This window comes from Triturus cristatus, chromosome 3_1, assembly GCF_964204655.1.
Source record: "Triturus cristatus chromosome 3_1, aTriCri1.1, whole genome shotgun sequence".
In the NCBI taxonomy this organism is placed as follows: domain Eukaryota; kingdom Metazoa; phylum Chordata; class Amphibia; order Caudata; family Salamandridae; genus Triturus; species Triturus cristatus.
Window position 1 is genome coordinate 735,704,250 of NC_140583.1, and position 23,492 is coordinate 735,727,741.

General features: G+C 47.5%; 1 protein-coding gene across 4 annotated transcripts in view; it reads left to right on the plus strand.

The window, feature by feature from the left end:
- AP2A2 (adaptor related protein complex 2 subunit alpha 2) overlaps positions 1-23,492 on the plus strand; it is a 495,736-nt gene that overhangs the window by 153,649 nt on the left and 318,595 nt on the right. For all 4 annotated transcript variants that reach the window (XM_085644892.1, XM_085644893.1, XM_085644894.1 and 1 more), the window contains exon 2: positions 5,180-5,248. In XM_085644892.1, coding sequence (XP_085501018.1) covers positions 5,180-5,248 — 69 coding nt within the window. The remainder of the gene's footprint in view (positions 1-5,179; positions 5,249-23,492) is intronic.

Below are 23,492 nucleotides of genomic sequence, written 5' to 3' on the forward strand. Positions count from 1 at the left end.
CAGAGAATTACGAACTAAAAATCCCTTTGCATGAATATCATTTTGCAATCTAATATGTAATGTGCCAAAGAATGTGATGACCGACTGTGCTTGAACAAGACTTTGTCTTCTTAAAATGGTTCACTTGCTGTGGGGCCCAGATGACGTTAATAACCACATCTGCTCCTCGTGAACCTTGAAAATACACGCATTACCGGCACAGGTAAAACAAGCATTCGCAATGCAATAGGTCTTGCATTGTTTGAGCTATTGGCGTTGCTAATATTAATGCAATGCCAATAGCTCAAACTTTTAGTTACGGAAGACCTATTGCATTGCGAATGCTTGTTGTGCACACAATAAGGCAGTTACGATTAGCTGGAAATTGTGATCAAGTTTGCTATGAAAAATGAACTGGAGTTAGAAAACTAAGTGCTGGATAGACATTCCTACCTGAACAGATTATTTCTAAATACAAAATTATGGAGACCCGTGTCACAAGATTTACTAAACTTTTTTCTCCACATTATATGGTTGCCCCGGGGAGTGAAAAATAGGAAACAGCGCTGCAATAGAGCAGACCGACACTGTGAGCTGTGTCGTCTCCAGGAACCTGACAGCTGCCGCAATACTATGATCATCCTTACTGTTGTGACGCATGCGTGGGAGTGGATCCCAGGGTCATGGCGCCCAGCGGCTGAAGACAGGGTGGGGGGGGAGAACTGTGCAGCAGCTGCGAGTGGGTGTAGCATGCCGCTCCCGGCCAAAGAGGACCTGTGGCCTATAAACTGCGCTCTTTGCATGTCAGATGAGCCACTGGGCTCCTCAATGACCCATATTTCGGTGTGATCTTGTTTTCTTTAGCGCTGTCTATTTCTCCTTGCCGCACCGAATATTTCTCTTTGCCATCTCTTCTTCGCGTTTCTCTTTTTTAAATATTTTCTTTCATTTGGTCTGTGTTGAACTCTTTCCTCTCCCTACCCCTCTCTGCTGTATAGTGTCTTCCTCTCTGGCTTCCTCACTATTAATTATTTTTTCACTTTGTCTTCGCCCAGCTTTCTTCTTCATCTCTCTCTTTTTTTTCTCCTCAACCCTGTTCCTCTTTTTCTCTCTCCCTCTCGAGTGTTTTTTGCTCCACACTTTCATGCCTACTTTTGGGGACCCTCTTTTTCTCCTCAACCCTGTTCCTCTTTTTCCTCCTTGTTCCCATCTGTCTTTCGTTGATCCCTCTCAGCCTCTCTTTTCTACCCGCCTTCCCCTCTATCTATTTCTGTCAGAAGCTCTCAAGCAGTCTGCGCCCATAAGTTTAGCTCCTTTTGTAAAAGTGTTGTCTTCAGAGCTCCTCTCATATGTACTCCAACCCTCCTCCCTCGTAAGTCCCTTTACTCGCCCTTTCTTTGTTGCTTACTTTCCCTCATGGAATCTCTGTAGTCTCCCTATGAACTTTGGCTGATCCATCCCTCTTTATTCCTTCTCTTTGTTTTTCTTGCTTTCTCTTTCGTTTTCCCGTTTTTCTGTTTACATAATTTCTGTTTCTTCCTTTTTTCTTTCCTTTTCTAGCACATATGCCTCTATAGTTTCCATTTTTCTTTCCTTTTCTTATTTCTAAACTCAAACACATCTATCTATCTATCTATCTATTTATCTATCTATCTTGCCGTCCCTGCCCCGCTCTTGCCCCTCCCCTTCCTGCCTCCATACGTGGGGCTTGTGATAAACAGGCGGCAGGACCGCAGCTTCTGTTCGCGCCGCTAGGTCGGGTGCAGAGTCTTGGTGACATTCCGCAGGACAGGCTCAGCCTCCGCTCCTAACACTGACATAAACTGATTCAGCCCACACATCGGCGCGTAGACATCAGAAAAACGGGGTTTAGCGCTGAGTGCAGTTTTCAGATGTTCTTCAGTTTATGCGCTACCGGTTTTTCCACAAACGGCGAAACAAGTGGTATTTATTTCCTACAGATGAACACGCAGGCACCAGTGACCCTCTTGTAGTGCTATGGAAATCGCAAGGCAGTTCAGAGGTATAATATTCAAGTAATGGCGAGAATGGCAGTGTTAATATAATTGCTGAAAAGGATAACACTATAGCAGTAAGAAGTGCTGTTAGTATAGCGCTGCTATTGTTATATTACTGTCGCTTCTCTTCTTATGTTATTACGTTTGTAATAGTAGATGCACTTATTAATTTTTGTGGTTATTAGCATTACTATTTTGCTAATAATAATTATTATTATAATACTAAGAATAATACCCAGCGTATTGCAGATTACTAATTAATAGCCTGTGGTGGGCACATACCTACAAACAAATATTTCCGTTCTAAATTGGATACTGGCACTCAGTCGCGTGACTTGTATTTATCAAAAGTTGAAACGGATATTTGGCGCCTATACATAAACCGGGCAGGTAGGCACTGTCAGGTGAGAGGAGAGAGGAAAGGCCGTTATCCTCAGGGCTGTGGTAAATAGGCCAGTTGCCTCGGCCTTCAAGCCGTGAGCTGGTCCTCTGACAGCCTATTCCACCTCTTTCGAAGATTGGCAAGTGATGCTTGCAATCAATAGTACCTGGAGGAATCACGTTCCACTAAAAGTACATAACACAATACCAGAACGCTTCCATCCTGCGCAGAAATTGTTTTTGCAAATTGGTAGGTCCGTCTGAGAGTGACTAATATATTGCTCTTGCACCTGGACTCTTGCTCATATTTAAGAATTTGAATGGGGGGCACTCGTTCATTCCGATACTAGAAATCGGCAGAGCAAAAGTGGCCCCAAACCTGGCCTATGGAAGCGAGGCCCTTCAAGGCAGACATACACTGGTCCTGGACACTACAACAGCCTGAATATATTGGCACATCTTACTGCTACCCCGACACCTCACCAACCCAGATCAGGCTGGAGTTTGGACTAAGAAAGCAATCCCACACCAGGCGCACAGCTGTTATCATCTTCTGCCATAAGCTCAAAATCACAGAGGAAAGATCCACCAACCATCATATCTGGGAAGAGATCACGAAACCAGCATTAAACATGCAATAGGTCTCGCCTTTCATTAAGTTAAAGCCATTTGCTTTGCTATACAATACCATTAGCAGCAAATGGTAATAGTATATAGAACCCAAAACATATATATTTCCCAACATGCATTTATATATTTGCTCCTCTCATAAACATTAATCAGTAATATATAGACAAATATATATAAATAAACCTGCATAGCTATAAATAGCAAATACTAATATAATCGCCTAGATATATCTGTAACCATACATATATGTCAATCTATACATACATAAGTATATTACTATATATATAAATATATCTATATGGAAAGATCTTTGCACATAACAGAAGCAAATAATTAATACATGCCATTCATTAGCAATTACACATATAAACATTTACATACATGCATTTATATATATACATATACATACACACACAAGTGAATAAACGTCACTATATATGCAATGTATAAAGTAAGCACTATACATAGGCATACAACAAATGTTCAAACTTCGACAAAGACGAGACCTATTGCATTTTTAATGCTTGTTCCTCTCTTAGCTCTCTGTGTTGCACTCTGTTGCCCTTATGCTTCTTCCTCGCCCACTGCCGTTGCTCTCTCACCCATTTACTTTTCTTTTCTCCTTCCTCTTTGCTCTATCTTCCCATTTGTTTACTTCCATCCCTACAACCTCATTGTAGCTTCCTCCCCACCAGTGCCCCCATGTTGCTTACTCCGGGCCCTCTGTGTTGCTACCCACCTTCTGTTGCTTCCCTCACATTCTCTTGTCCCCCTTCTGTATCTTCCCTCACCCTTGCCCTCCGTTATTCCACCCCCTGGCTTCTGTATTGCTTCTGCACCGTCCTAGCCCCACCACAACACTCCACGTTGCCATCTCTCATCTGAACGCTTGACCCCCAGAGAAGAGGAGGATGTTTGATCCAAACGTTGTGCAGGTTGTTTGCTCTTTGGTAAAGCAGATTCAAAGTCGAAATAATACAGCTCCACTTCCAAGGGGGCAGCAATGGCACCAAGATCCCCTGGACGAAAACTCACTGCATGGGGTGCCTAGTGGAGTTTCTTTGGCCCTCTGTTTTCTTAAACAGTAATGCTATACAACATGGCTAAAAGATATTGTCAAAGCAAGTAGCTCTTAATAAGCAATACCCGTGGGCTTTGCTTTGTGAGTGCTTGTTCCTCTCCCACCCCTCCCCACTCCCCCTAATACGGTGTTCAGTGCACCATGTTGAGTATTGGTGCCTGCAACAGACTTTTTTCAGTGACAGCCAACCAGTCACTATTAAAATATATGGTGATGGGCCGTTAAGACAAAGTGGGTTGGACGATGTATTCCATAAAATAAAGTGTACAGCACACTTCCAAATTTATCTCATGATAATAATACACATGTATGATTCAATTGTAATATCTAAATAAATTGTCAAACATTTTAATTCAGGGCATGCGGATTTGTGAATCTGCATCCGAGATTGAACTAGATATTTGTTTTCTTGATTGACAAAGACACCTTAAGAAATGTGTATCCGTAGACTACATTTAGTTGACTTGTTGGTCGTTTTAATGTTTTCATAAGCAACACAACAAATGCTGCAGACATCTTTACTGCCCACTTGAAGGCACACGCACGCTTGAGTTCACACTTGGACTGGCCTCCAATTTCTTGATCATGCAGATCTACCAGTGCAGATCTTCCGATGTTATTATTGAGCCTGTCAGCCTGTCAAAGCTACAGTGTGAGTTGGGCGGGTTTCCCAGAGCAATTGGCCAAATTTGAAGCATTACAATCAAAGCAAGGATTTGGGTGTTAACAGACTGCTGTCATGGGTTTGTATTTCATGGTCACAATTAAAAATAAATGAGGGAAAATGTAGTGTGTGGCTTGTTGCATGCGAGCATGACTTTGAAGCATTCAGATCATCAAAGGTTTATTAAGTTGGGTTATAACATTAGTGGGAATTGTTTGAGCGGGCAGAGTAGACTTCTGAAGGGTAGGGGGTTATCTCGGTTACTGAGGAGGTGACATGCTGGCTGTGAAAGTGGGGACACAGTTTAGCACTGTCCCGTTCTCCGTAAGGCTCAGTAAGCATCATGCTGCACATAGTTGGCCTTGATAATGGTATGATATTTTCCTGTGCGGTCTTTTATCATTTGCTCTTCTGTTTGCATTTCAGGCAAGAGTAAGGAAGCTGAAATAAAAAGAATAAACAAGGAACTGGCCAACATCCGATCTAAATTCAAGGGTGAGTATCCAGATTGATGCATCTGTGAGTCAATGTATGTTTATATGCGATAGATAATTACAGCCGATAGTAACTTGGAGTGAATTACCGATGGTAGTGTTTGAGTCCTCGGTCTGTGTCCCTCCAATAATTTGACAGCTCTGTTCTCTCAGTATTCTGTCATCCATCCACCATTGGGGACCCTTCATTGAACATTTCCTCTTCAGGCTTTCACCATAACAAATTGTTTCAATTATGTTTTGACAGTAAACATGATCCTTTCAAATACCCTTATTTTTGATTGCTCTGGCTGGGTACACTGGATTTCAGCATTGACTTCTTAATTGCCCACATTTGTGTTCTTTTGATTTCTAAAGCGTAAGGTTGTTCTGGTTTTAACCACCAAAACTTTCCTGTAACATGCAGCAAGCATTGACAACGCCAGTGGATCTGATATTGGCTGCGGACCTTTTGGATTTGCCAATACTTGTTTTCTTTTTAAATGATTTTCAAAGATCTGTCTGTATATGCACCTGTATGCCCATGCAGGATGAACATTTTGAAATGTTTTCTGTCATTAATTTTTATTGACTGCTGCCAGTGCATATGGAGACCTCTATGCGGTGCCATCTTTTAAATTATTGGATTTTTACAAAGGTAGCTGACCACGTGTGTGCAAGTTTGTGCATATATGGGCAGCGATAATTGACTGATAGTAAAGCACTTTCAAAGGTGTTGGCATATTTTCTAGATATTAAGCTGATGTTTCCTTTTAGAAATGGCTGTGAATGCGACAGAAGTTAGCTTCATCATACTGCAGTTGAGCTGCATGTTGGACTTTGCCGGAAGGAGAATGTGATCGAATGTATTGGAGGTATCTCAGTGGACTAAGTGGCTTAGGGTGATAGCAGATGTTCATGATGTTAAGTAAACTGTTTTAGTCTTCGATTATTTTACGATGAAGAGAGCTGAGAGCCATTTTATGGCTGAGTGTTTTGGGATTTGAATTTCAGGTTGACGGGGCTAAAGAATGGATAGTACACCCTGTGTCATTAGGGAGAAGCTGTAGAAAGACATTTAATCAAAGGAACGGTGTAGAGAAAGAAAAGCAGAGGGGCCTGAATGAGCTTTGTTGAAATACCACTGCTTGTGATAGAGATGGGTATAAGAGCAGGACCAATAAACTGAGAAGGGATGGTCAGAGAGAAATGAGTAGAAACAATTGCCTTCTGTACCATTGATGCCAAGGAAAGTTAGAGTAGACAGCTAGCATTGTGTGATGTTTGACTTTTAGAAAGGCTGCTGATGTAGGACAAGGACAAAACTGGTTATGGTGGGATGAGACGAAATAGAAGTACAGCTGTGTTGAATCAATCTCAGTATAATTGAGACAAGAAGCTGTTGACCGTTAATAGTAGCAAAAGGAGGAGTATGGTATTGAGGCTCTCTTCCTGGTTTAAGTGAAAGTCTTTGGTTAAAGATATACTCCTGGAAACTGTTAAGCAGTTTGACTATTTGGGAATTCGATTCTCAGAGAATTTGCAATGGGGTAGTCCAATTCAGAAGGTTACGCTAGTTTTGAGACAATTAGCTGGAGCAGTTTTAAAGTTTAGCCATAAGGCCGGTGCTAGAAGTATCAGTGGTATTTTGCAAATATATCAGTAAAGGGCAGTGGCAGCCGCACTGTAAGGTGTGGGGCTATGCGGGTTTGTGAACGTTCGCCCACTCAAAGTAGCTGAAAATATCTTCCTTCCAATTTTGTTGGGACTTAGTCCAGGCAGCCCTCTAGCAATGTTGTATGTGGAGCTAAATTATATCCATATATCTGAAATTATCACCTCAGGCCAATTGTCTACTGGGTTAGGCTAGTAAGAAATCCTAAGGCCGCAGTTTACCCAGAAACCCTAGAAGTTACAGCCAGTAGCACATGCCTTGGCCATATACGGTTGTCCCATGTACAGAATTTTTAAATGACCTACAGATGGTGTCCTTGTGGAAAGTACCTGGTAGAATCAGATAGGATACTACAGATTTGATTAAAGAAAAGTAGTATGAATACATGCAGATAAAAAAATGCCAGGAGTTGAAGCCAAGTTCTATCACAAGCAATTATTTCAGTAACCTCATTGCCCTACTGTGCTTAGAATATTTAGATGTGCTGTACCCTGAAGTGAAGCGAATACTGTACCTAAACTTCTGGTTGGGTATCCTCCCAACCTTGGATTTTCTTATATATATGTATGTATAGTTAAACAAAAAGAGTGTATCCTATAGGACTGAGAATTAACCAAGAAGTGAGAAATCACAAAGAAGTGAATCACTGTGTTTTAAAAGAACCCTCACTCGCCAACCTAGTTGGTGACATGCTTCATCATAGGGTTCCCACCAGAGAGGCCGAATGCCTCTCCGGTGTGCTGCGACGCCTGATTTACAGCAGAGCTTGATTAAGTGAAATCAGTGCAAATTGTGAAAGTGCGGTTTAAAAAGGTGTCACAATTTCATCCAAAGATAATTTTAATAATGGAAAACTGGACACAGTTAAAAGGGGTGAGGTGGACGTGTAAGTTCTGGCAATTATTATACCAGCTACATCCTAATATATGTGAAAGGTGGTCAACATGTTTCTGCTTCTGGAGATATTAAGTGAAGCATTCGTCAGGACCTTTGTGGACTACCACGGCGGTATGCGCTCGCTAAGCTGACCTGTGGTGTCTAGAACCGCTTGAACTTACATTTTTTAAATGTGGCCTTCAGGATTTCTGAAAGCTTTTGATCTGTGAAGTGGGATTGCACATCACAGCATGAGTCCTGGTGGGGGGCGAGGCTTGTAGTCACACTTACATCAAAGCCTTCCGCCCGTGGGACACCTGCTTCATCCCTCCGAAGGACTCCGAGTCCTCAAAACTTACACGTCCACCTCACCCCTTTTAACTGTGTCCAGTTTTCCATTATTAAAATTATCTCTGGATGAAATTGTGACACCTTTTTAAACCGCACTTTCACAATTTGCACTGATTTCACTTAATCCAGCTCCGCTGTAAATCAGGCGTCACAGCACACCGGAGAGGCATTCGGCCTCTCTGGTGGGAACCCTATGATGAAGCATGTTACCAACTAGGTTGGTGAGTGAGGGTACTTTTAAAACACAGTGATTCACTTCTTTGTTATTTCTCATTTCTTGGTTAATTCTCAGTCCTATAGGATACACTCTTTTTTTGTTTAACTATACTAGCCCAGGTGGATTAAGAGTGGCTCCAGTAATTTCCCTCTCTCTCTTATTAAGTTATATATGTATGTATGACTGCTCTGATTGTAGCTTTAGTGGTCTGGCAAAACCATTTCATCTGAAACAAACACGTTAGTTAGATTCCTCACCTTAGAATATCCCCAGGCGTCAGACTGGATCCGGAAGATTTTTCGTCAGCAATACCCCTTGCGCGTCACTAGGCGTCGTCTGCGGCTCCGCGTCCGTCGTCGGCGTTGTGCGCCGGAATGACGTCGTCGGAGTACTTAGACGCCGCCCTCGCGCGCTGACGTCAGTTCTTCTTTTTTCCGCGCCAGTAAGCGCAGATCCGGGAGAGCTACCCCTTTAGTCAATTTCTGACTAACTTTTTGATCCTTTTTGATCCTGTCTATCGACACCGGTGCCGGTAGGATGCCTGGGTTTAAAGCCTGTACGGACTGTAGCCGATTGATGTCGGTTACGGACCATCACCGCCGGTGCCTGTACTGTTTGGGCCTCGACCACGACGCGGAGTCGTGCTCGGACTGTAAGGCCCTGACCTCGAAGGCTAGACGGGAGCGGTCCCGTAAGCTTCTCGAGATTCGCCACTCGGCTCCGCGCGCCTCTCGATCCCGGTCCAGGAGGAGGTCCAAGGATCTGTCGCGGAGCCGCAGCCGACGTCGCCATCGGTCGTCGGGATCAAAGTCTTCGGGTAAGGCGAAGCATTCCAAGAAGTCCAAGAGGCGACATCGTTCTTCGGATTCCCTTCGCCGGTCGTGCGACTCGGTCGAGGGTCAGGGTGGTTCCACCCCCGCGGCTCCGGCGGAGCCGCAGGCGCCGCGTCCGTCCCCATACCCTCCGGTCCCTGGGACTAACGCGACGCCGGCGGAAGTCAGTGCCTTCCTCTCGGCCATGAGGAACCTGGCTCCGCCGTCGGCGCCCGCTGGTGCGCCTTCGGGCCCCGCGGACCCGACTGGGCTGCCTTGCCAGCCGGCGGCTCCGGCCCCGTTGACGGCTCCGGCCTCGACGCCGCAAGCGCCCGAGGGACCCGTTCTCGAGTCCCCGTCGACCTCGTCACGCCTCCTCCACCGGCGTCGACTCCGGTTCCACCGCCGACGTCGACCCCGATCGACGTTGTGCCCCAGTTCAGTCCCGCTCCGGGCCCGGCGCCGGTCCGGCGTCGATGGACGCCGAGATAGACGCCGCTAGAGACACATTTTGTCTACCGCCCGGCTCCGTTACTTTCTCCTCTACACCAGGAGTCGGATGATGGGGACTACTGGGAGGGATCCGAGGATCCTATGGCCCATCAGGCCCAACTGTCCCAGGACTGGGCAGATGAACTGGGGGAGGCCAGTGGTCTGGATACCTCGCCAGACACTGGATTCATCTCTCCTCCGACTGTGGCTTCGGAGGAGGGTGCTGCTTTCTCCGTGGTGCTGCGCAAGGCGGCCGCAGCCCTTGGGCTCGAGCTACCTGCCGTGGCTGTGAGGACGAACGTCCTCACTGAGGTGCTTCAGTATGCAGCAAGCTCCACTGAGCCTCTGCTGCCGTTCAATGAAGCCCTCACTGACTTTCTCCAGGGCACCTGGTCCAAGCCCTCCACAGTTCCTCCTGTGGACAGGAACGTTGCCAGGCGCCACCGCCCTGCTCCGGGCGACCCCAGTTTTCTGTCCCAACACCCTACCCCTGAGAGCCTGGTTATCCAGACCTCCACCTCCCAATCCTCTTTCCCGACCGCCCCGCCGGACTGGGATTCCAAGAGACTGGAGCAGTTTGGCAAGAAACTGTTCTCATCCCTTAGTTTGGGCCTGCGGTCTTTGAACACCGCTTGTCTCTTGGACCGTTATTCCCACTCTCTGTGGGATGCGGTGGAGGACGCGCTGCCCCTGTGTCCGGAGGAGGTCCGGACACGACTTACCCAGGCTCTGGCCGATGGGAGGGATGCCGCGCGACATGCCATACGTTGTGGGCTTGACACCACGGACTCGCTGGGTAGGGCCATTTCCACCACTGTGGCGCTTCGACGTCACGCCTGGCTGCGGTCCACGTCGTTTTCCGGCGATGTCCAGAGCACTCTCATGGACATGCCGTTTGATGGCACTCGCCTGTTTTGCGAGAAGGCGGACAGTGCGCTGAACCGCTTTAAGGACTCCCGGGCTACGGCCAAGTCCTTGGGCCTCTCGGCCCCGCGGTCGCAATCTTCCGCTTTTCGCCCCTTTCGTGGCCAAGGAAGGGGTGCCTCCTCACGTGCGCCTAGCCACCAGCCGCAGAACCAACCTGCGCGCGGTCGCGGACGTGGTTTCCGCCGAGGCGGATCTGGAGGACGACGAGGTCAGCCCACATCCACCCCGGCAGCATCCGCCTCAAAGCCTTCCTAGTCCGAGCTTTCAGGCCCATTCCACGCCAGTGGGCGGCAGAGTTCGCCATCACCTGCTCCACTGGCGGTCCATCACATCGGACAGGTGGGTGCTGCAAATCGTCCGAAGGGGCTACTCCCTCCCCTTCGAGACGACCCCTCCAGCCATGCCACCGCAGCACCACCGTATCTCGGGGGATCATTTGCATCTTCTCCACGAGGAGGTTTCCGCCCTCTTGGCCAAGGGGGCCATCGAGCGCGTTCCGAGCCCAGAAGTAGGTCGTGGTTGTTATTCCCACTACTTTCTGGTTCCCAAGAAGGGCAAAGGGGGCCTACGCCCTATCTTGGACCTTCGGAACGTCAATGCCTTCCTCCGGAAGGAAAGGTTCAAGATGTTGACTTTGGCTCAGGTTCTAGCTGCCCTAGACCCCGGAGACTGGATGGTAGCGTTGGACTTGCAGGACGCTTATTTCCACATCCCCGTCCTGCCGGCCCACCGGCGTTACCTGCGGTTCACGGTGGGCCAAGAGCACTTTCAGTTTACCGTGCTCCCCTTCGGCCTCACCAGTGCCCCTCGGGTGTTCACGAAAGTGATGGCGGTGGTCGCAGCTCATCTGCGCAGATCAGGGTTTCCAGTCTTCCCCTATCTCGACGACTGGTTGTTGAAGGCGGGCTCACCCCAGGCAGTCGTCTCCCACCTCCAGACTACGGCGGATCTCCTGCATTTGCTGGGGTTTTCCATCAACGTGCCGAAGTCACACCTGAGTCCCTCTCAGAAGCTCCTCTTCATCGGAGCGGTTCTCGATTCGGCGCAGTTCCGGGTCTATCCACCGGAACAGCGGGTCCGGGATATACAGGCCCTGATTCCCATCTTTCGGCCTCTATCCTGGGTTTCGGTCAGGCTAGTGTTGCGGCTTCTGGGGCTGATGGCCTCCTGCATCCTACTAGTGCATCACGCCAGGCGGCGCATGCGGGCTCTGCAGTGGGACCTGAAGTTTCAGTGGGCCCAGCATCACGGCAACCTGTCCGACCATGTCTTGATCTCGGAGGGCACTGCACAGCAGTTGCAGTGGTGGCTCATGGACCGCGATTGGGTCATGGGCAGGAGCCTCTCCCTTCCCCAACCGGAGCATGTCGTAGTGACGGATGCGTCCCTCCTGGGATGGGGTGGCCATATGGGAGAGGCGGAGATCAGAGGCCTCTGGTCTGCGGCGGAGTCTCGTCTCCACATCAACCTGTTGGAGTTGAGGGCGATCCGACTTGCACTGAAAGCCTTCCTTCCCTCTGTCAGGGGCAGTGTTGTGCAGGTGTTCACGGACAACACCACCGCCATGTGGTATTGCAACAAACAGGGCGGGGTGGGGTCGTGGACCCTTTGTCAGGAGGCTCTGCGCCTCTGGACGTGGCTGGAACACCAGGGCGTCACCCTAGTGGTTCAACATCTGGCGGGCTCTCTGAACGCCAGAGCGGACGAACTCAGCCGCCGGTGCATGATGGATCACGAATGGCGTCTGAACTCCGAAGTGGCGCAAGGTCTCTTTCAGCAGTGGGGAGAGCCTTGGTTAGATCTATTCGCCACCGAAGAGAACGCGCAATGTCAGCAGTTCTGCGCGTTGGAATTTCAAGGCGGCACTCGCTCGACGACGCTTTTCGTCACGAGTGGAGTTGCGGTCTGTTGTACGCCTTTCCGCCTATACCACTTCTACCCAGAGTGCTGAAGAAGATCAGGCACGACCGGGCCCAAGTCATCTTGGTGGCTCCGGATTGGGCACGAAGATACTGGTATCCCGAGCTACTCAGTATGTTGACCGATCCCATGATACGTCTGCCCCTTCGGGAGGATCTTCTGTCGCAGCAGCAGGGGACGGTCCTCCACCCGAACCTGTCCAGCCTCCACCTCCATGCGTGGAGATTGAGCGGCGGCAGTTGATGCCATTCGACTTGCCTCCTGAAGTCTGTGATATCATTCTGGCAGCCAGGCGTCCCTCCACAAAGACGGTATACGCCTGCCGGTGGAACAAATTTGTGGCATGGTGCACAGCAAAGGCTGTGGATCCCCTTTCCGCCCCTCTTTCTGAGGTTCTCCTCTTTCTTCTTTCTCTGGCCCGGCAGGGCTCTGCCCTGGGCACCCTGAAAGGTTATCTTGCTGCCATCTCTGCCTTCTTGCGGCTTCCTGATCAGCCTTCTCTTTTCAAGTCCCCTGTGGTTACACGCTTTCTAAAAGGCATTACTCACACGTTCCCTCCTGTCCTTTTTGTAATGCCTCAGTGGGACTTGAATCTGGTCTTGACATTTCTGATGTGCGCTCCCTTCGAGCCTCTTCACAATTGTCCTCTTCGTCTTCTGACTCTTAAGACTGCTTTTCTGGTAGCCATCACCTCGGCTAGACGGGTGAGTGAGCTCCAGGCTTTATCTTCAAAGCCTCCTTTTCTGTCTGTTCATCCGGACAAGGTTGTCCTTCGGCCTCGTCCCTCCTTTCTTCCGAAAGTGGTGACTCCATTTCATCTTGGGCAGTCTGTCACCTTGCCCACCTTCTTTCCGCCTCCGCATCCTTCCAAAGAGGAAGAGAGGCTCCACTGTCTGGACCCAAGACGTGCGCTCTCCTTTTATTTGGACCGCACAAAGCAGTTCCGGGTGGACGACCAACTTTTCGTTGGATACGTGGGTGCTAAGAAGGGGAAAGCTGTGCACAAACGGACCATCTCTCGGTGGGTCGTTTTGTGCATCAAAATTTGTTACTCCTTGGCAAAAAAGGACCCTCCTGTTGGGCTGCGCGCCCATTCTACTCGGGCCACAGCGGCTACTACTGCCTTGGGACGGGGAGTCCCTTTGCAGGACATCTGTCAGGCGGCGACGTGGGCTTCGCTACACACGTTTGCCAGGCATTATTGCCTTGACAGCCAAGTCCGGAGGGATGGCTTCTTTGGCCGTTCTGTCCTCCAGGACTTTCTGGTGTGATCTTGGTTCGCAGACCCACCACCGGGGATGGTATTGCTTGGGTATCTATTCTAAGGTGAGGAATCTAACTAACGTGTTTCTTTCAGATGAACAAGTTACTTACCTTCGGTAACGATGTATCTGTAAGAAACATTAGTTAGTTAGATTCCTCACCGACCCACCCATCCTCCCCGTTCTGCGAACTGACATCTAGGGTTAAGGTTATCCTTTTCAGGCCCCTAGATTTTATTTTTGGCACCAGTGTCGGTCTTTGCATGGCTCTGCGTTCCTGGCGCGGAAGGCTATGTACAAGAACTGACGTCAGCGCGCGAGGGCGGCGTCTAAGTACTCCGACGTCATTCCGGCGCACGACGCCGACGACTGACGCGGAGCCGCAGACGACGCCTAGCGACGCGCAAGGGGTATTGCTGACGAAAAATCTTCCGGATCCAGTCTGACGCCTGGGGATATTCTAAGGTGAGGAATCTAACTAACTAATGTTTCTTACAGATACATCGTTACCGAAGGTAAGTAACTTGTTCATTCTGTTTTGCACAAAATATGATACCCCTTTTTAAATATTATGGGGTTACAGGTGTTTAAACCAGCAATGGCGCTATGTATTAAACCAGATGATATTTAGGTGGTCACCTCCATAGCGTCATAATTATGGGTTATGTGGTATTGCCTGAGAGAGTTGCCTTCCACACTAGGTATATGCTTAAGTAGATAGGCTCTGTGAACCTGGGTGTCTCCCATAATGGAACGCCCTGCTAGCTTTTGCATAAATTGCCCAATTCTATACCATTTTTATGCACTGCATTTCTTCTCCATAGGTTTGTTGGCAGGATGCTTACACTGGAATGTCCTCATACTTTTTAACTGACAGTGGCGCACATGTTTCTCTGTCTTAGGATGTTACCTCCGATGGTAACGCACACATTTATTGTTACACTGCACGTGTACTTTATTGCATTGAAATAATTTATATATGTTTTTAGGTTGTATGCCTTTGATGGAAATGCATACTTTTAGCATCTCACTGTTCTTGCATTTTAATGTCCAATTAATTTGTTGATAGATTGCTGTGCATATGTTTTTATTGAGTTTTTATATCACATTCTTAAAGTATTTTAAGGCTGTTAGCTGAAACAATAAAATAAATAAAAAATTAGTATAGTTGAGAATTGTAGTTATACCGCAACAATGTAGTGATCGGTAACCCTAACTTTTACCAAATGCCAAGTTACTTGGATTCTCCCTGGACACTAACCTCACCCTAAAGGAACACATTACCAAAAACCCGAACAGCCTGCTACCAACCCTCTCTCCTAGAGAAAGTCAAACTGTTTCTTCCTGAAAGCTACTTCAGAATTGTTGCTCAAGACCTCGTACTTGCTCATCTGGATGGTGTTAATGCCCTACTCCATGGCCTCTCAGACTCCACACTTGTACCCATTATGGGATTCCTACACGCCTACGCACTTCTCATTCAGAGGCAAAAGAAATATGATCACTTTTCCCCTGCCCTGATAGGACTACATTTGCTCCCTGCTGGACTGCACCATCTTCTAAGCCAGTTGCATAATTTACAAAGCACCCTGGCTTATCTTGCAGAAAGGCTCACTGCCTCTGGTGGTTCTTGGCACACTCTCATCCAGGAGATCATTAGACTGCAAGTGTTAAAAAAGAAGAAACTAGAAAGCAGGCCTTTTTACTATCTATGCATCCACGATCTGGAGCAACATCCATGTATCCATCAGGACTCCCTCCCCCCCAACGAAGCTCCAATTTAGGAACTTGTTGAAGACTCCGTCTTTAAAAAACAGAACACAACAATGCATTTACTATCCTTTCCTTAACCCAGCTTCCTCTCCCATTACTCGTTGACTTTATTTTATGCTTGTCTATGACCATGTATAAAGTTCTGCTGCTTTTGGCTATGTTTGGGCTATGGAAATTCCATATACATACATACATGTTGAGAACTGATTAAGCATTAGGTTTCTTGTAGAGAAGTTGCCCCACCAAGGATTAAAAGCAGTGCACTACATGCTTCTGACAAGAGATTCGTGATGGATTTGAGAGCCCAGTAAAATGCCAGAGTGGCTTAATGATTTGAAGGTCCAAGAGTTTCAAAGGAGTGGGTAGCAGAAACAATCTCAGTTCCGAGGGGCGGGCTGTAAAAAAATGTACGAGTGCACAAGGCGATGATTAGTGGAATGCTAGGTTTGGTTCTTTAAGTTCTTTTGGAAAGGAGGTGGCTTGCAAAGAGGTTGGACTAAGGTGTACTGCCAGTGAGAATCAGGACAGCCTATTGTGCAGTTAAATTGCACTTAGCAATGCTGTTGTAGCAATGAAGCCTTTGGTGTTCTTGAAGTGGCTTTTAGCCCACTTGTACGTTTACTGGTTGTACTGAGTTGCTGCAGAGTTGCATCTGATTCTGTCTTGGAGGTAGAATCTGCTGGGATTACTTCAAGTGCAGTTATGAGACCGGGAGTGAAGGTGCAGGTGGGTTGGTAAGATGTGCATGCCACCTGGATTGTAATAATAAAGGTGTTTCGGGCATGGCATCAAGAAGATCAGAAAAGTTGTGGTGGTTTTGCATGAGGTAGGAGGCATTGTGAGATTTTATTTCCACAATGTTCCTTAGTGACCGCAACTGAGGGATAGGAAATGGAATTGCTTGCGGGTATATGGACTACACATCATTTGATGACGAGAGGCCTATAGTGGCGTGCGGTAATGAGGTGGATATAAAAAAATCACTGTTTTCACTGGAGTTAGTTAAGGTTGGAGCCAGTTTTGCAATGTTATTAACCAAACAGCGGTTTAATGACAAGAACATTGTCTTGGTGATTCTTTGTTGTGTTTAAGGTCCAAAGCCCATTGTGACATGAGGCGACTAGTCTGTCCAGGTCTTAGAAGTAGTATGCAGTTACTCTGCCCGAAGGTTTAGTAGAGCAATTTATAGCTTAAAAGTTGAGGACAGTGATGTGTGAAAGTTTTGGGGATGGTGGATGTTGGAGGTAGGACTGAGTTCACAGACTTATTGAGGAGGAGGCAGAATACATTGTGAAGTGTATTGGTGTAAATATGGGGTTGTGAGTGTGGCACTAGACTTTGTTTTTGGGCAGTGAAAGGAGAGGAGTAACTGTAATGATGGAAAGAGGTGTGAAAGATATTCCCTATGTATGGCTAGAATCGTGTATGTATGTGTGAATATATATATAATATGAGACTCAGCAGGGTGTGCAGTTCCTAACTGGACGTGAGGGGAAAGGGAGGTCTTTCTTCGTGATGCCCTCACACACCCCGGAGGATGTCATGCTTCATCATTGCTCCTCGTCGGGCTGGCGCTGCAATGCCTGACGGGCTTCCGTAAACGAGGCTCTTTGTCTGAGATCTTTTGAAGAAGCCGTTGGGTGCGTGCGGGTGTGAGGGCTGGGTAGTGCACGGGTAGGTGAGATAAAATAGGTAAGTAGCAGTCCTACTCTGGTCTGGTTAATTGGCTTAGGTAGCTCGAGCCTGATTAAAAGACAGTGTGTGGGCCCTTACGTGGATTTAATGTTCCTCAAGGGCTGCCAAAGTGAAGTGGGTCAACCTGTTTTGTGCCTCTTTAGCCCCGAACGGGTCTGGTGGCACTTCGTCAGGATTGGTTAAAAAAAACTAAAATGTGAGTGGTGCTCTACCGTCTGGTTCTGCTATTATACACTGCGTGAATCACCACAGGGCACAATAGCTCCCACCACAGGGTCAGCAACTGCAGCCCCTTATACTCGCTAAACAGGGAACCTGGCCAGCTATTATTTAGCTGCCAGTGTTATTAGTACACGCGATAATTTATGAGCATCTTCACTCCATTTGGCAGGCACTAAGATTCACTACAAGTGCACGAAACCAACCAAATTGCACAAGCATTTCCGACCCTAGTTCGATTTCAACTGTTTTAACTATTGCTTGTATCCAGTGATGCTGTCCTTGTTTGTAAGTTTGTTTTTAATTATTGCTTGGTTATCCCGTATTTCCCTTTCTCCCCTTCTAACCAGGTCTACTTATTACCCCAGTACAAGCCTACTAGGGTATTCCCTGCCGTCTCTGGGTACTAGCCATAACAATAGCAGAACCAGACGGTAATGCACCACTCACATTTTAGTTTTTTTTAACCAGTCGTGTTTGATGCCTCTAAAAAGCCTGTCTGAAACAAGGTCCCTCCCCTCGGTTTGCAGTTCTTCAGTGCAGTGTGCGAATGTGCCTCCTTTGTGTGCCTCAGTGAAGAAAGATGTGCCAGCACACGTCGACCACACAGTAGGAAGCTTCAAAGTTAATATGTACTCTAGCCCTGTAGTGGCAAGATGTTAAGTTCTATAATTACAGGGTAGTCTACTAGTGATTAGTGTGTTAGTGTTCAGACTAACAAGGATAAAGGGAAGCAGGAAGATGTTTTATGTGCTTTAGCTTTGCTGAGAGGAAGAACCGCAGAACTTATCCATGGTGTTATAGCGTTCGTTTTATGTGCTTCCTCTTAAACAATCACTTTCTCATAATTGATTCTGCCATCACTCTACCTTAGACCCAGAGCATCTCCACTGCACGGGGAAGTGAAGGATAGGGCAGTAGAAACCTTAGTGCCCCACCATCCTCTCTTTAGTACAAGACAATCTTACATAAAGGCAGCTCTTACTTACCCCTGCCTCCTTTTCCTTCTAGTTGGTCGGACAACACAGGTTGAGGGAGGAGTGTCTAGCCGCTGCTGAGGGCTTTACTGGTTGTTAAAGGCCCTGAGTGTGGCTTGGGTCTACAACGAGTAAGTGGGCCTTTATCAACCAGTCTAACCTGAGGCAGAAGGGCTATAAAGCTATCAGAACATTCCACCCACTGAGGATGGAATGTTATAAATTAGAAAGTGGGAAACAAAGCCTGGAACAACAATATTGTCTTCAGTGGAGCTCTCAACATTCCAATGGTTATAATATAGTCTTGGAGCCCAACGTAGTGGGCTTTACCGGCCATTAAAGGCCCGCTTCAGCATCGACTCGTACCTGTAACAAGGGAGTGGGCCTTTAATTACTTGTAGAGCCCGCTACAGAGGACTCTAAGGCTATAAGAACATATCCCGCCCCAGAAGGCAGAAAGTTCTAATTTGTAAAACAAAGTCCTCACGGAGCCCAAGGTGGTTGAAATCCCCCTGGGCTCCGTGAGGCCTTTGTCCACAGTAACAGCTGTGAACTAACATTGCAATGTTGATGCTCCAGGCTTTCTACCAGTCATTAGAAGCCCGGAGCACTTCATTGTCTTCAGTGGAGCCCTCAACATTCCAATGTTCTAATATTGTGTTGAGAATGGATAAAGTAATGTGAAAAGTGGCAGCAACACAGCAGGAGTGTCATTTGAGACAAATAATCAAGCAATACAAACTCCCACTTCTGTTATATATACTGCTCGAAGGACCTCAAAGGGGGCAAATAAGTTAATGTTTGTATTATAATTCAGAAGACAGAATGCAGGTCAGATCCATAGGGAGGCTTGGGGCGAAGCTGACCCCAAGGGATAATCCCAAACAAAGTCAAACATTTCATGGAATTTCACCACATGGTCTGATATTGAAAGGTTAGTAGTGCTCTTCATAGGGATCAGGGAAGCTTAGAAGAAAGGTGATGTTGCTAAACGGGCCCTCTTCTAAAGATGATATGATGGCAAATGCATAGTTGCTTAGCTACAGGAAACCAGCGGAGGATATTCTGATGGTGAGAGATGGGAATTGGACTGTAAGACAAGGAATGAGAGGAAGCCACAGCTACTACAAAATCATGAAATTTAGACTGGATCTGCTCAATGTCGTCTTTGATGGATACAATTCTATGATACAATGCTATGAGTGTCATCAGCATAGTACATTAAATAGGATTCATAGGATATGGCCAGGGAATCTAGTGACATCATTTATAGGCAAAAGAGAGTAGGACAGAGGAGAAAAGTGAAGCACCCAACATTTAAGGGGGTGAAAAGAAGCTCTAAAGGGTTGTATTTGAAGTGGTTCACACTTGCCTTACAAAGATTTGAGGCGTGCCATGGCTTGTCACTGGAGACTGCAGTAGTGCAGATTGTCAGGAGAAACTATATCAAAGGAAACACTGAAGTACAGGTAAGGCTGCCTTGCCCCTCTGATCTTTAATGAAGTGAAGATCATCCACAACAGCAAGGATTGCAGTTTCTGTGCCATGAACTTGAAGAAAGCCAGACTGCACATGATTCAACAAGATGTTATCCTCAGTTAATAGGAAAAGCGGTTGACCTATTTTTCCAATATTTGGGTGGTTAGGGTAGGAGAGAGATTTAGGGTAACAGAAATTTCTTTGACGATCGCTCACCATCAGGTTTTTTTTTAGGAAGAGGGCAATTACGGCTTTTTTTCCAGCCTAATAGATTAGAACAGTCCAAACATCACAGAGAAAATAGTGTCTAAGGATTAGAAGAAAACAAGGCATGGGTTGCAGATAGAGCCAGAACTGAGTCAGTTAGAGGTGCAAACTTCAATAATATGTTATTTGTAATAGACATAGGTAGTGTAGAGTGTCACTAGAAGAATGGTGGTCTGTTTCCAAAAGCTATTTTGGGTATTACACTTCTTCTCCCTCCCATAATATGAAGGAGCACTGCCAGCTCACCCAGTTTCAGCCAGCCGACTCCTGGCTGCCAGTGAGGATTCACTGGATGAAACGAAGAAGAGCGCATGGCTGGCGGGATGCCCACCAAATTGAAAGCCATGAAGGAAGCAGAGGGTCATGCTGCAGCCTCGGGGATTTCAGAAACCAGATTGGTTGTCCCAGTGCTGCCAAGTACTGGCTTTAAAAAGAAAATAAATGCCTGTGGCAGCTACTCTTCTTTCAATCACTGCCATAGTCTCCTTAGGTTGACCTGGCATTTACACCTGTGTAAACACCGTGTAATGAAATTTACTGTGTCTTACCAGGGTCTTCGATGTTAAGAGCGGACCACCAAGCACATGGTGTGTGTGAACCACCTATTTCTGACACGATCTGGATGAGAAAGGTGCGGGTGCAGCAACAAGGCAACATGGGAGAGCACATATTTGTCAGGAACCCCATCTAACCATATGCCCCTCTTGCTGGCACTTGTACACACATCCAATTTTGAAATTATCCTGGCATCAGTAGTCACCCTGGCCCTACCACAGGGTTGAGCATAAACAACTGTAGGTTTCCTCTACGAGGTTTCCGGTTTGTTAGAAATGGGGGGTCTCTAGTTGACAGGTTGTTACCCTGTCCAAGTAGGGACCCTTCTTCCTAGTCAGGATAAGGGGGATACACTACTGAAATAACACCTGCTCACCCCCTTGGTAGCTTGGCACGAACAGTCAGGCTTATCTCAGAGGCAGTGTGTGAAGCATTTGCACATAACCAACAGGAATACGATGAAAACACTACAAAGGGACACCACACCAGCTTTAGAAAAATAACCAAGTTTTTTCTGTGCAAACCTGTCCAAAAACGATAAAAATCCACCATAAAGTTCTCAGAAACCTCAATAAAAAATAGATAAAAAATGCAGTTCCTTGAAGTAGATAGCCCCTGACGGAGCTATCACAGTGTCATGAACAACAAATCCAAATAGTTCTGGCTGACTGCGGCATTGCGGGCCAGCTACGGTGGCAAGAAGACCCGCAAAACTGTACCTTTTAGAAATTCAGGACGTCTGCGACCTCTCATTGAGCTCCGATGAGCCGGCGTCCGTTCCGGAGGTCTGTGCAGTAGCTGTCGGGTTCTTGAAGTCACATGCGAAGCAGATCGATCTCACGGTTGAAGTCTGGAGCGCCGGCAGGGTTCGGGGCTGCGGTGCAAAGTGCAGAAGTGCAGCATGCAGTGCCTTCAGGTCGCGGTGCAGGCAGCGGCGTCGGTGAAACCAGGGCTGCGGTGCGAAGTGATACAGTGCTCGTAAGCATAGGCATCGTCGTTGCTGGAGCGCTGTCTTGTGCTGACGAACTCAATGGCATCGGTAGGCCAAGGCTGCGGTGCGGGATGAGGGCGGTGCGTCGTGTAACTTACGAGCAGTGTCCTCGAACCACGGTGCCAGCGTCGTCATCAATGTCGGCGTGGAGCGGCAACGTAGGGGGTTACCAAAGCAGTGTTGTGAAGAGAGGCAGTGTGAAGTGCGGTGCCCACAGGTCGCGGTGCAAGTAGCAGCTTGGTGGCGGCATCGAACGGCGTTGCTGTTGAGACCCGGGTTGCGGTGCGGAGGAGCCCTCTGCGGTGCCTTCAGGAAATTGAGCCGGCAGCGGTGTCATTGACATCATCTGGTAGCTTTTTCTTCTGTTGCAGCACAAAACACACAGTTCCCAGTGCTGGTAGCAGATGATCTTAGTCTTTGCTGTTCCTGAAACTTCTTGAACAGGCGCAAACTCTACCTCAAGCCTTTGGAGAAACTCAAACAAAGAAGTTGCAGAAAGTCCAGTCTTTTCTCTGCCCAGCACAAGCAACCTCTGCAGGACAATACAGACAAGCACACAGCAAAGTGGTAGTTCTTCCTCCCAGCTTTTCCAGCTATTCTTGGCAGGTTTCTGAGTCCAAAAGAGTTCTAAAGTCCTAGGGTCTGGGCCCAATATTTATACCACCTTTCCCTTTGTTCTCTTGTGGCAGAGAGTGCCTGTGCTCAGTCCAAACCAGTTCTGTCCTCTCTGGCCCAGCTTCCTGGCAGGAGGTGGAGATAGCATTGTCCAAGGCATCCCCCAGGCCTATTCAGGTGCAAGGAAATCTCCCCCCACTACTCTAAATGCAGCCCAGGTCTATTCAGTCCAGCCCTGCCTAATCCAGAGGAGGCAGGTCACACCTCAACCCCTCCCCCCCCACTGTGTCTGTCTGATGAGAATGCACATCCTCAGCCCCTGTCACCCCAAAGCCAGACAGTCAATCCACAACTTAGCAGAGGTACTTAGGATGGATAAGCAAGAAAATAGTCTAAACAATGTGGACGAACCCACTGAGTAATTTTATGACACTCACTGTTGTGGTAAGCTCATGGAACCATTATGTTTTCTTAAAAGACCCCTCACACACCAACCTGGTTGGTGTCATGCTTCATCATTGGGGTCCCAACTGGGTGGCCGAATGCCCCCTGGTTGTGCTACAATACCTCATTACACCAGAGCTGGTGTGATTTATGTGAAGTGTTGTGAGTTAAAAATATCTCTGGGAATCCTTGCCTGTTGTATGTATTAATGACGGCCCAGGATATGTTTAAAAACTAATGGTGCAACTACTGGAGGGGTTTTATTACTCCTAGTTGTCTGCACGACGGCTAAAGGTCTCCTAAGCAGTGCATGCGCGCTGTGTAGGCGAGACCTAAAAACCTGTTGGCAGTAATCAGACAAAACATGACACACATAGTGGCAACATAAAATGCAATCTTAAATTTGTGACGCTGTTTGAGTCTCAGGTAAGTGGTCACAACAGTAAGGTAATACATAGCCAGTGTTGAGTGGCGGCGCATGCTGCTATTGTCCACGGTGCGCGCAGTGACTATGATGCGGCATGCAGCGATAGATCTCCAGACTAGTGGCTACGAAGCTTAGGCGGCGTATCATTATAAAGGTTGAGTGTGCTATTAAAACAGGGCCAACGTGTAACCCTGTGTAGGGTTGGCAGCTGCCGGCACCGAGAACATCGACGCCGCTTCCCTCTTCACCGGCGCCGACTCGACTTCGTTCGACGCCGTCGGATTCGAACACG